General features: G+C 47.0%; 1 protein-coding gene across 1 annotated transcript in view; it reads right to left on the reverse strand.

Moving 5' to 3' along the window:
• Nucleotides 1-344: 344 nt before the first annotated feature.
• The window catches only part of LOC101660020 (ribosyldihydronicotinamide dehydrogenase [quinone]-like), a 32577-nt gene continuing 20559 nt past the window's right edge, over nucleotides 345-12362 (reverse strand). Inside the window, exons 4-7 of the mRNA XM_045298044.1 lie at nucleotides 6139-6269; nucleotides 3735-3848; nucleotides 2654-2755; nucleotides 345-620 (exon numbers count right to left, since the gene is read on the reverse strand). Coding sequence (XP_045153979.1) covers nucleotides 459-620; nucleotides 2654-2755; nucleotides 3735-3848; nucleotides 6139-6269 — 509 coding nt within the window. The 3' untranslated portion in view covers nucleotides 345-458. The remainder of the gene's footprint in view (nucleotides 621-2653; nucleotides 2756-3734; nucleotides 3849-6138; nucleotides 6270-12362) is intronic.

Below are 12362 nucleotides of genomic sequence, written 5' to 3' on the forward strand. Positions count from 1 at the left end.
AAAAAAAGAAATGTGGAAGATAAATGCAAGCATAGCATAAAAAGAGTAGCTATGAGCAGATTAAACGTTCTTATTAAAAAAAAGAAAATCTTGATTTAAAATACAAAATGAAAAACGAACAAACCTAGCTCCATAACATGAGAACTACATGAAAATAAAATTATCCATACGGGCTGACAATATAGAAATGGAAAGACATTAGATAGTAAAGAAAAGGAAGCCTTGTGCAAAATGATATTGATCTAGCAATAGAGTTCAGTAAAATCAGCTATTAAAATATTTGATCTGGTGATATAAAACCCTAAAGATACTCATTCTTGCACATCTTTAAATATATCCAGAGATTTTGTTGTCATTTAATTTTATTGTAGCAGCATCTGCTCATTACATTTGCTTGCATCTGTGTTATATTGCTCTTATCTTGTACACAAGGCACAAAAATGTGAATGCCCAAAGTATCAAGACAGTGCACAGTCGACAGCCTCCTCCATCCAGATATTCTTCAGCCTCTGAGCCCAGGATGCCACCATCCCCTTTCTGTCCTCTTCTGCTGCCAACTCAGGAGCAAAATTGATCTGAGGGGCCAGGACTTTAAATCCGCAGAAATGCAAGACGCCATGCTAAAACACAAGGAAAGAAAAGAGCTGCTAAGAAACAAGCCCACTGGCATCATTTAGTCAAATTAAAAGACTAAAGAGATATGAAACAGACATTCAAAAACGAGCAGAGCGACTTTAATGCACTAGACAAGCTAACGCCACAGAACTTTCTGACAGCATTAGCATGCTGGGCTTTCCGAAGGAGGGGAAGAACTCAGGCTAGATGGGTTTTCCGAATTCTATTATTACAATTGAGATTAGTCTGTGATCTTTGCTACTGATTGGAACATTCAAATTTATACTTTTGATCACCCAGGTGGACAGTGAACCCTCGTTTATCGCGGTTAATCGGTTCTAGACCCTACCGTGATAAATGAAATTCCGCGAAGTAGGATTCCTTATTTGTAAATCAAATATTTTCGTAGTTAGAGCATAGAGGACATGAAAAAACCCCCTTTAGTCACCATTACTCTCGTATTACCCAATTTATTAAACGAAAAAGGGAAAATACAGTAAAACATTTTGGACGTTACAATGATCATTTATTATTTATTATATTATTTATGGCATCAAGTGTGTACAGTATGAGCCAATCAGTGGCAGTAATGACAGAGCATGCGCTGTTACGCAAAAACCGCGATAGAGTGAAGCCGAGGAAGTCGAAGCGCTAAGTGGCGAGGGTTCACTGTACTATCTTTAGACGGATTATTCTAGGTTAAGGTGGCTCTACTGACAAAGTGCCACCATAAAACGCTGCCTGAGACACATGGTAAATGGAAACAAAGAAATGTAAGTAGCAAGTAGTAAGCCATTTATGAAAAAATACCTCTGAATGTGGATACATAGGCATAGATATGAATAAATGAGAGCTGAAAATAAACAATATACGATGGTTCAGGATTTATTTCTGAGGGTAGGGCTAAGCAGACTGGCTTTGTTTTTTATACTTCACATTTCCATGTTTCTCTACAGCAGCAGGTCTCAACCTGTGGGTTATGAATCCTTTTGGGGGTCAAACGACCCCTTCACAGGGGTCACCTGATTCATAACGCAGCAAAATTACAGTTACGAAGTAGTAACGAAAACAATTTTATGGTTGCGGGGGTTGGATCACCACCACATGAGGAATTGTATTAAAGGGTTGTGGCAGGAGGGAGGCTGAGAACCACTGCTCTACAGCACGTGCTTCTGACAACTGGAGAAAGTAGTAATGTTTGTTAAACTGGAAGACTTAAAACTTGACCCATGGCCTAATGAGAAGGAGGTTTCGGCAGTATCCTTTCCCTCAGCCGAGCATTGCTAACTGGAATTCACTGTCTGTTCTCCTTTCGAAGACCGCTTTGCCCTGGGGACATGACACTCCTCCCCTGTGTGATCCTGACTATAAACCCTTGTGTGGCTTACCCCTCTCCTGTGGCTCTAGGCAGGAGTACCCACAGTTCAACGTGTCCTGAGCAAGTTGGACCTGGAGACCAACTTCACCTTGGGCTGCAGGTCTCCTCAGAGTTTGGGGAGAGGCCGACAAGGCCTTGGCCTGGAGCTGACACCCTTCTTTTCTACCTCCAGCTCTGTCTTAGAGAAGGGACGGTGCTCAGGAGGATCACCTGATCACCAGACAAGCTTTGTGCACGGTTTCCCACCGTCTCTTCAGAGATAGTAAAGAGAGCCCCAGGTGTTGGGGAGGGGTATCCTCAGTCCCTGAGTCTTAGAGGTGAGTGGTGATGAGGAGGACATGGGCACTGGATGCCAGGCGATGGTAGAGGTTGAAGGAGCAACATCAGAACTGCAGGCTGCTCTACCCCATGTGCCTGCTGGAGCACTGAGCCTCTTGCCCACCCGCACCCAGCCCCCTAACATACACACCTTTCCCCAAGGCCACCCTCAGTGCGGGCCTTCATTCACGCAGACATAATTCTTCTAGACAAAAATGGGAACCAAATGGTAAGGTTTGGACTTACATGAAGTCCCACTTTAACAGTCAGGGGAAGCCACGGAGAGTGGTGGCAGCAGAGTACGATGGTCCCATGCCAAGGAGCCAAGTATGGTCCACCTACCTGCAGAGGCCAGAGGAAGTACCGAAAATCTCCAATGGCGCCATCCTTGGTGAACATCTCTGCAGTGCCCCCTGTGGTTAGTGAGAGGAGTGCCATCTTACCCTGCCAAGAAGAAGACAACTTGTGTGCGCTGGAGAGCAGCAGGGACGCCCTACCGGTCCGAGGGCTCCCCGTGAGTAGGAGGGAGCATCTGTAGTCACTTCTCTCCAGGGACAGATACAAATGTAATCTCTCTGGTAGGCGGGCCCCAGGTGACGACGGCCCAACAAGAGGCACCGTCGTGACCAAAGGAAGTGGGCTATGTGGACATGGACATGTTCAGGCTTCTGACAGGCATCAGGTTTCAGGGGAGCCGTCTGTGACCTGGGCCTGGTTGAAGCAGTGACGCTGTGGGACTGCCACCAGAAGTGAGCGGAACGTGGCCCGTGCGCACCGCCTCACAGTCGGAGAGGAGCCTTGGCATATTCAGACCACCCTTAGGCACACTTAGTGTCCGAGGCCTTTCACATGCAAAGCAATCCTTTATTGGTAAGAACTTATTTCAGTAATAAACCCATAGCTCCCTGTCAATGAGCAGCTCCCAGGGCTTCTGAAGATCTCACCCTACAGGGAGGAATTCCCTTTGTCTTGTTCAGCCATGGAGAAGCTGAATACCACAGCAAAGATCGAGTGTAGCCTGGGTTCAGCGCTTCATCATGGAGGAACCCCCCTCTCTGGAGTCAGTCTTACCTGCTGCGAGGACACCTCAACCTGCCCCAACAACTGGCCCCATGCCCTCTTGGATGTGCATGGATTGGCACGGGCATGTCTATGTCTGCAGTAGAGTAAAGGCTCCGTGCCTTCAGAAACTATGTGGACCACATGCCTGCCTGGCGTGTGAGACACTGCACACATTACTGGGCAATCAGAGTGGCAATAAAACAAGTATAAGCACAACCCGGTGAACCGACCCACCTCACACACACACACAAATTCTTACTCAAAATCATGCTCACGCACGCTCTCACGCATCCCATACGTTCTTTCTCACACACATATACACACACACGCCCCACATCCGTCCCGGCCCCAGACCACATACCTTGAAGAAACCAGAGTCATGGAATCCAGGGAAATCGAAGGCAAACCCTTGACAGAGGACTCGGTCCATCCAGCCCTTCAGGATGGCCGGCACACTGAGCCAGTACAGTGGGAACTGGAGTGGGGCACAGGGAGAAGCAAGTGCTGTGACTGCTGGGATCTCCCCCCTTGATCCTATTTGATCATTCAGAGCAAAGCTTGTTCCCGGTTTGGCATCTGGGCCGGTGGGCAGCAGAGGTCAGGGGTTATTTCTTCCCTTTCCTCCGATGCTCAGTGTGGGTGCAGTGACAACAGATGGGGTGGAGGTGACTCTGAAACCCCAGGGAAAGCCCCTGAGCATGCAGAAAGGGGTGGGAAGCCCTGGTGGACGATGGCGCTGTGGTAGCAATCGAGAGACTGAGCCAATCAAGAAGAGAGGGCAAAAATGATAGTGTAAGAAGGAGTACGGCCTCTGCGCGTGCTGGGGGGTGGCAGTGGGGGTGGAGGGTGGGGGTGGGTGGGAAAGAAGGGCCTTACTGGCATTTGGGAATCAGGTGGAGTTTGGTTCTGAGAATCTGTGCACTTTGACACCTTGCCTTCTGATGAGCTACACTAAGATCTTCCTGAAGTTGTCTCTGGTTCAAGTCCAAGTCCTAACACTGCTCAACAGCATCATCGATAAAGGGTGATGCACACAGATGATAATCTGGTGCCAGAAGGAGAAGCCCTGGTTCCTAATGCTTTCAACCTACAGCTTGGCGGAATCCCGGGCCCCACACGCTGCTGCTGTGGGATGTTGGTGAGCTGCCTGACCTCGCTTTGCCTCTTTGTCCAGACAAATGGGGCTGCTGATAGCTCCTCCCCACAGCCTTCCACGGCATGCTCCGGGTCCGGCACAGGAAGGGCCTGGGAGAGGGGGGCCATGGTAGCAATGGTACACACGGCAATGAAGGAAATGTCCACTATTTGGAAGGAGACAGTCAATGGAGAGTACAGACTGTGTGGGCAAAGGATCGGGACAAAGGTAATGGAGAAGGGGAAGAGAAGGGGAGTGGCAGAAAGGAAAAAGTGTTGTAGAAAGAGTGGGCCTGGGCGCACTGCAGCTGCCCACTTCCACGGATGCACTTGGGCTGGCAGACTTTGGGGTCAGGGTCACGCAGAAAGGTCCTAAGAATGGTTCTTAGGATCATCAGCGCGTGAGAAGGGGAGGTCACCATTGAATCCATTCTCCTGGCATGACCATTGGTCACCTAGGTCAAGGTACTCCACTCCCTCTGCATCACCAGGATGAAAGAACACCCTGTACTGTGACCTGGTCAGTCAGTCCAGGTCAGTTGGTAAAGGAAGGGACAGCTGAAGGGAGGGGTGCAGAGAGAAGAAGGGAGGGGTGCAGGGCCAAGAAGGGGAGGCATGTCCACGCCCCTATCGGAGTGTGCTTGTCCCTTTATGAAGGGCTTGTGACCTTCACAGTCAAAGTGTGCCATTTCCTCTTGATCCTGACCCACTGGACCCGGCTCCTCACGTCCACAAGGAAGGCTAGTCCCAGCAGAATGGTATCTTGCTCTCCCAGCCACTTCTTGCCCTCAAGTAGGGATGGCAGCAGGAGACAGCCTGGGTCAATCAGATCCACTCCTTGGGGGGTGCTGGTTTGGGATTAAATGAATCTAGTAACTGCAGGGCTTGGCCTGTGAAGCCAAGACGCAAGTCCCAGGAGAGAGGGCTGTTGGCTCCAGCTCCGCCAGGAGCCCCGCCATGGCCTATCTCACTGTCCAGCTCAGGGGCAAGTGACCGGAGCCCTTATAAAAGGTCCCTCTTTTCCCTAGCTGTAAAGACTCCCTCAAAGGCGCATGTGTCTGCTTTGCCCCCGGCTTACAATCACACACAAGGCTTCACACCTGCTCAGTACTGCAGCCAGCGATCTGGATACGTGAAAGCCGCAGCCTGGTTTAGTGGGACTTTCTGGGGGGTGTTTCGCCTCTCTGAGGCTTCAGCTCCCTGGACCATTTGTGAATAAATACAAGGGAGAGGGCCTGTGAGGAGCCAAGGAGCAGAGAGGGCAGCTGGTGCTCCTCTCAGTGACCAGAGAACTTCAGGGAGCCGGTGCTTTGGCCAGAATTGTCTTGACAAGTGCTGTGTAGACAGACCTGGCTTTGAGGCAGCCCCTGCACACACAGGGAGGGAATGCAACCGGATCTGGAAGACGGAGACATTTCATGGGCCCCTGGTCGAGCGGACAGTTGTTCCACACTAGGCACTTGAGGGCCAGCAATTTTATAGAGGTGCTATCAGCTACAAGCAGCTCCTTATCCAAATAGAGGATTGAGATGTGTTCAAATGTGCCCAAACTTAACAGCACTTTGAGGAACAGAATGAGTCTGTACATGTGTTGACTCTAAGGTAGTAGATGTATCAGAGGGAACACGAACCTGAAATATCACTAGGTCAGCTTCCTGAACCTTCTTCTGCTCATCAAGTATATCTCTGGCCAGAGACTTCTTCTTGTAGGCTTCATAGGCTTCCACCGCATAGTTGAAGGGCTCAGGGTTAGAGAAGGCACCTGGGAGGAATAAGCCACATTGTCTCAGCCCAGTGAGCATCCATTGCAAACCCCCATGAAAGTTGTATGCTATCTGGACCATCAGGGCAACTCAATAGATAGTCTTTGAGCCTGTAGCAGGCTTTAGCACTTGGGTTAAGGAATAGAAGAGGAAGATGCTATCCTAACCTTATATTCCTGGGTTCAAAGAAAATCCCGTGGAAGAACTAGATAAATGATCACACGATTAATGTACAGAATGATTATTCGTTAACCTAGTGTAATGCTGTGCTCAGAGAAGCCTCACACCCAACAATGCAGGTGCAGAGCTGTGTCTAGTTTGGGAGGGTGTGACCAATCCAGTGGTGTCCCGAGGAAGGAAAGGCCAATTCTTTTGTGTTGGAGAGGAAGGATGCCCGAGAGCATAAATGACCAAAATTATTTGGCCTACCACTCCCTTTTCAGAAACAAACAAAAACTCAGCATCCACTTCGCAATTAAAAACGTTTGTACTATAGACTTAATCCAGGATAAAGGGTAGATATCTACTTCTGCTGGCTGCTAACCACAAGGTCAGCAGTTTGAAACCACCAGCTGCTCTGCAGGAAAAAGACAGGGCTTTCTACTCCCATAAAGAGTTACCATTTCAGCATACAACATTCCCTAGTTCTTGAATGCTTCCTCCCCGCCCCCCAATATCATGACCCAGTTCTACCTTACAAATCTGTCCAGACCGGAGTACAGACATTGGTACAGATAAGAGCTCTTGATACATGAAATCCAGGACAGATGACCCTCTCAGGAACAGTAGTGGGAGTAGTGATAGCATGAGGTAGGGGGCGGGGGAGAAAGGGGGAACTGAACACAAGGTTAGATATATACCCCCAGGGGGATGAATAATAGAAATGTGAGTGAAGGAAGTAAAATATGAAATAACAATAAAAATATATAATTGACCAAGGATTCACGAAGGTAGGAGGGTGAGGGAGGGAGGGAAAATGAAGACCTGATACCAAGGGCTCGAGTAGAAAGAAAATGTTTGGGAAATGATGATGGCACCATATGCACAAGTGTGCTTGATATAATTGAACTATGGAGTGTTATACGAGCTGTGTGAGCCCCCAATAAAATGATTAAAAAATAATAAAGAAACAAAACTCATTGTGTGTGGGGGGGAAGGGTTACAGTGGATTGTGATATGAGTTGTATGAGCCACCAATAAAATGATTTAAAAAATAAAGAGTTACCGTTCCAGAAACCCACAGGGACGGGTCTGCTCTGCCCTCTCGGGTCTGGTAGCTAGGAGGGAGAACGGGCCTCTGGGCAGTGAGTTCGAGGGAGAGACCATGTAGTGCTCCCCAGGAGGTGGCATGGCTCATTTGGGGAACATGTGCCAACAGAAAGCTTCACAAGCCTGGGCAGGAGTTGGCTAGGCATTCTGGAGCACGGGAAGTATTCCGTGCAAAGGTGGGCAGGGGTCTATGCACTAGGCTCGCAGGAAGGATTACGCTGTGGCATCAAGCTGCATGACAGGAGTGCTGCCACTGAGGCGAGCCTGCCAAGGAGGCTGCACTTTTCCCGCCACCAATGGGCAGCCATACGAGTCTTAAGTGAGAGAAATAACGAAGCTCTCAAATCTGGGTCAGTCAGGCTCTGTGTAGGAACAGTGATTCCAGGAAAAGCCCGGGCAGGGCTCTGTCGCCCAGAGAGGTGTGAGGGGGAATCTGGCAGGAGCAATGGGAACAGGAAGGAAAAGGGTTGAGGGGCCAGAATTGACAGCAATTAACACAGAGAAACTCTGTGTTTCATCTGCCCCTTAATAAGGATTCTGGCAACCCAAATTATCCACAAAGAGCATTGATTTGTGTTGATGACAGGTTCACTGGAGTCCCTGGATGGTGCTAGCAGCTAACAAGCTCAGCTACTAACTGGGATGTTATTGGTCCACCCCGCGGCACCTCGGAATAAAGCCCTGGTGATACACATCCAAAACAATCAGTCAAAAACCAATGGAGACAGTTTTATTCTGACTCATTTGTTCACCATTTGTCAGATTCTACCTGATGGCCATTGGTTTGGCTGGTGCTATTCATGGAACATCTGTTGCACATCGGGTGCCATGGAAAGTACTCTCAACACTCCACCTCCCTGACTCTGATCTTTACAATAACCAGTGGGATGGGGGTCATTCCCCAACAACAAAGGAGAAAAACAAGGCCCAATGAAAGAGGAATTACTTTTTCATGCCCCAGGGTCCTAAGTAGCAAAGAGGACTCAGAGGTTGGATTACCCCATGTTCAAGTTTTCGACAACTACACCATTCCTTAGTCAGAGAAAAGTCAGAATGAGGGCTGGGTCAACAGACTTTCAACAAATCAATAATTAACCATTTAGTGTTCTGAGTTTCCTCTTTGATCTATAGGCATTTGACTTTCATTCAAAGAGTACGCTCTGAGTGATTTCGATGTATAAAGCTCTGTCTTTACATGAAAACCTATGAGATTGTTGTAGATAAGAGGTTGTGTTTTATCAGTAAAGTGATCAACAGGGCTTTGGTTTCTTACATTATATGGCACCTATCGCAGATATAGTTTTGATAACCGTTAGGGATTGGAATGAGCAAGTTAGAAACAAAATATCAGCGGTTGAAAAATATAGCTATGGTGCAGGAGGCTGCAGATCACATGACAGAAATCTGGCAGACCAATGACTTACTCATTGGAAATACCATTTTTTTAAACAACACATTGATAACCAAACATGTCGATCTTGCTAAATAGATTACACTGGAATTAAATAGACTGTATCTGTGGGAAGAGACACGAGGGAAACTCAATATCATCAGTCAAGGTAAAACCATGAGTTGACTGCAGAACAGATTTTGAACTGACTAGACTCAAGTTCAAGTAGAAGCTGAAGGAAATTAAACAAGCCCACAATAGCCAAAATACGTTCCACCTAAATTTAGAGACCATGTGAAGAATAGATTTGAATACGAATAACTGAAGACCAGAAGAATTGTAAAATAACATAAAGGTCGTCATACATGAAGAAAGTAAATGGTAATTAAAAAAAAAGGAGAGTGGGAGAAGACCAAAATGTATGGTGGAAGACACTTAAACGTATTGACACAAAGACGCAGTAAAAGAAGTAGAAGATTTCAAAGGAGAGCTCTAGAAGACAAACACAGACTTATGATGAACTGTCTAAGACGCGAACGGTGGAAGAGCACACTCATCCTTTCTCAAACTGAGGGAGAAAATCAAGCCCCACTGAATCTCAGAAGGATTCCATGGACACACTATCAAATGACTCCGGGAAGCATCAAAAGAAGATGGAAGGTATATGCAGTCACTGTACCCAAAAAAAAGGCAGTTCCCCCTCCACCATTTCCGTAGAGAGCTGGGTCGGCATAGAGCCTGCTGGGGTGTTCTGTCGCCAGTTGCCTGGATGGCTCATTTGGACCACTAACCCAAGGTCGGACAGCAGCACGCCACGGCGGAAATGATGCCCTCCAGTTCAGTCATGATGTACCGCCTCAGAAGCCCTGTGGAGCAGCTGCACTCTGTCCCCCAGGTTGGAATGGAACTGACGGCAGTAGGGTGGGTCATGAAAATAGCCCAAGCAGTTTTCCAAAAGAACCTGGCAATAGGGGCCGTACAGCTCCCCACACCCAGGGTAAGAGCTTCGGGAAAGGAGTGGGGCATGATGCATTCATGCACATTTATTGATTGGATCCATCCAAACTGCCTTATTGCCTCACTCCTATTATTGGGGTCTCTTTCAGAGTGATTGGCAATGGTAGCTGAGCACTCCCTAGTTCTTCTGGTCACGGACCCATGGATATTGGTGTCTGTGGGGTCCATTCGTCCTTTGGATTAACTGTCGTCTGTGTCTGGCTTGTGCCACTCTTCCTTGCTCTGGATGGGGAGAGGCCATTAGTTGCACCTTGGATGGCTTTTCACAAGCTTTTAAGACCCCACTCACTATCAAGTCAGAACAAAGGGAGGGTGGCTGCATGTGTTCAAATCAGGGAAGGTGTGGCATCCTTTCACCTGACTTATTCAATCTGTATGCTATGCAAGTCATCCAATCAGGATGAGAAGGAGTAGCTTGACTGCTAACTGAAAAGTTGGCATTTCAAACCCACCAGCTGCTCCATGGGAGAAAAGTGTGGCGTGTGCTCTCAAGACCACAGCCTTGGAAACCCTGTGGGGCGGTTCTGCTTTGTCCTAAAGCGTTGCTATGAATGGAATTTATTTTTACCGCAAGTGGGTTTGAGTGTATGTGAGTGCAGATAGATGACCTCACTTACTGAAAGCAAAGATTATTTAAAGCACATTGTGTCTGGGGTCTTAAAGGTTTGAAGTTAAACAAGCAGCCAGCTAGCAGGGAAAGCAACAAAGCCCACATGGAAGAAACATGCCAACCCATGTGATAACAAGGTTACTACTGGATCAGGTATCAGGCACCAGAAGACCCAAAACAAACAATCATATCGATGTGAACGAAGAAGGTTGGCATGGAGACCTAAAGGTCATCTGTTGACAATTGTACATCCCCTCATAGAAGAGTCACAAGGGAGGGACGAGCCAGCCAGGGTGCAGTGTAGTACTGACTAAACATACAACATTCATCTAGCTCTTTAATGCTTCCTTTCCCCGACTATCATAACAATTTCCACCTTACAAATCAGCTAGACCAGAGTATGTACACTGCTATGGATAAGATCTCTCAACACACTGAATCCAGGACAGATAAACCCCTCAGGACCTATATTGAGAGCAGCAATACCATGAAGGAAGGGGAAGCGTGGAGGGAGAAGGGGAAGAAAGGGGAACCAATTGCAATGATTGATGTACAACACCCACCCCAGGGAGGATGAACAACAGAAACATGGGTGAAGGGAGACAGCGGATGGCGTAAGATATGAAAATAATAATAATTTATAATTTATCAAGGGGTCATGAGGGTGGGAGGGAAGTGGAGGGAGGGGAAAAAGAGCACCTGACACCCAGGACTCAAGTAGAAAGAAAATGTTTTGGAAATGATGATGGCAACATATATACAAATGTGCTTGATACAATTGATGTATGGATTATTGTAAGAGCTGTAAGAGCCCCCAATAAAATGATTTATTAAAAAAATAAAGCACTTACTGACGAAGGTCAAGGACTTTCTAATGAATTTTTCAGTGGCCTTGCATATGGGAAAGCTGGACAATGAACAGGAAGAAAGCAGAACTGATGCACTGAATTGTGGGGTTGACAAAGAATACTTAATGTATGAGTTGTCAGAAGAACAATGTTATGTGAAATCCTAACCTCTAATCCTGAGGCTACAGTCTCATTTGGAAATGGGCTGCCTGCCATATTAATCAGGCTGGGCTAGTGTTGGATATATTCTACATCAATCTTCTACATAATAAAAAAAGAACAGATTAGGATGAGAGAGAAAGCAGAGGAATTGCTAAGCCTACAAAGAACCCACAGATAAGTTTCTGATTAACTTACTAATATAGCTACAAGCCACGGCTCACGTTCTCCAAATGAATAAATCCCAACCGCCAAATTGGACTATGGTCCTGAAGCGCCAACAGTCGCAAAATCCTTTAAGAGGTAGTAATTCTATGCCATTCTCTCCTAGAATGTGCCCTTAATGTGAGATGCCTACATGCTAGATAAACACTGTCACAGACTGAAAAATAAGGCAAAAAAATCAACAAAGCCCTGCCGACTGCTGGAGCTCTGAGGGACCCACTGGGCTCTACTTTGCCTTACTCTTAAATGAAAAACCACCTTAAAAACGAATGAGGATGACTTAACCTCTTTAATAGATACTGTTGTTACCAGTACCGTAAGCCCCACATATCCTCTCCCTCAGATTAATAAACTCATTGCGGCTGTGGGGCCTCTAAAATTGTGCAATGTTTACCCCAATGTAGGCCAGTGTCCCTAGCGCCCTTCCCTGAAAACCACTGCTTTCTCTTATGTGACGCTACACCAGAGAATCTTTCATGATGAGTTTTATTAAGAGACTACTACTCTGTAGTCTCTGATTAAAAGGATGAAATGCAATTTCTGGAGACCTCCCAAATAGACATCTTATGAGACT

The sequence above is a fragment of the Echinops telfairi genome, unplaced genomic scaffold, assembly GCF_000313985.2.
Source record: "Echinops telfairi isolate 266 unplaced genomic scaffold, ASM31398v2 ScPeMD7_7424;HRSCAF=8462, whole genome shotgun sequence".
In the NCBI taxonomy this organism is placed as follows: domain Eukaryota; kingdom Metazoa; phylum Chordata; class Mammalia; order Afrosoricida; family Tenrecidae; genus Echinops; species Echinops telfairi.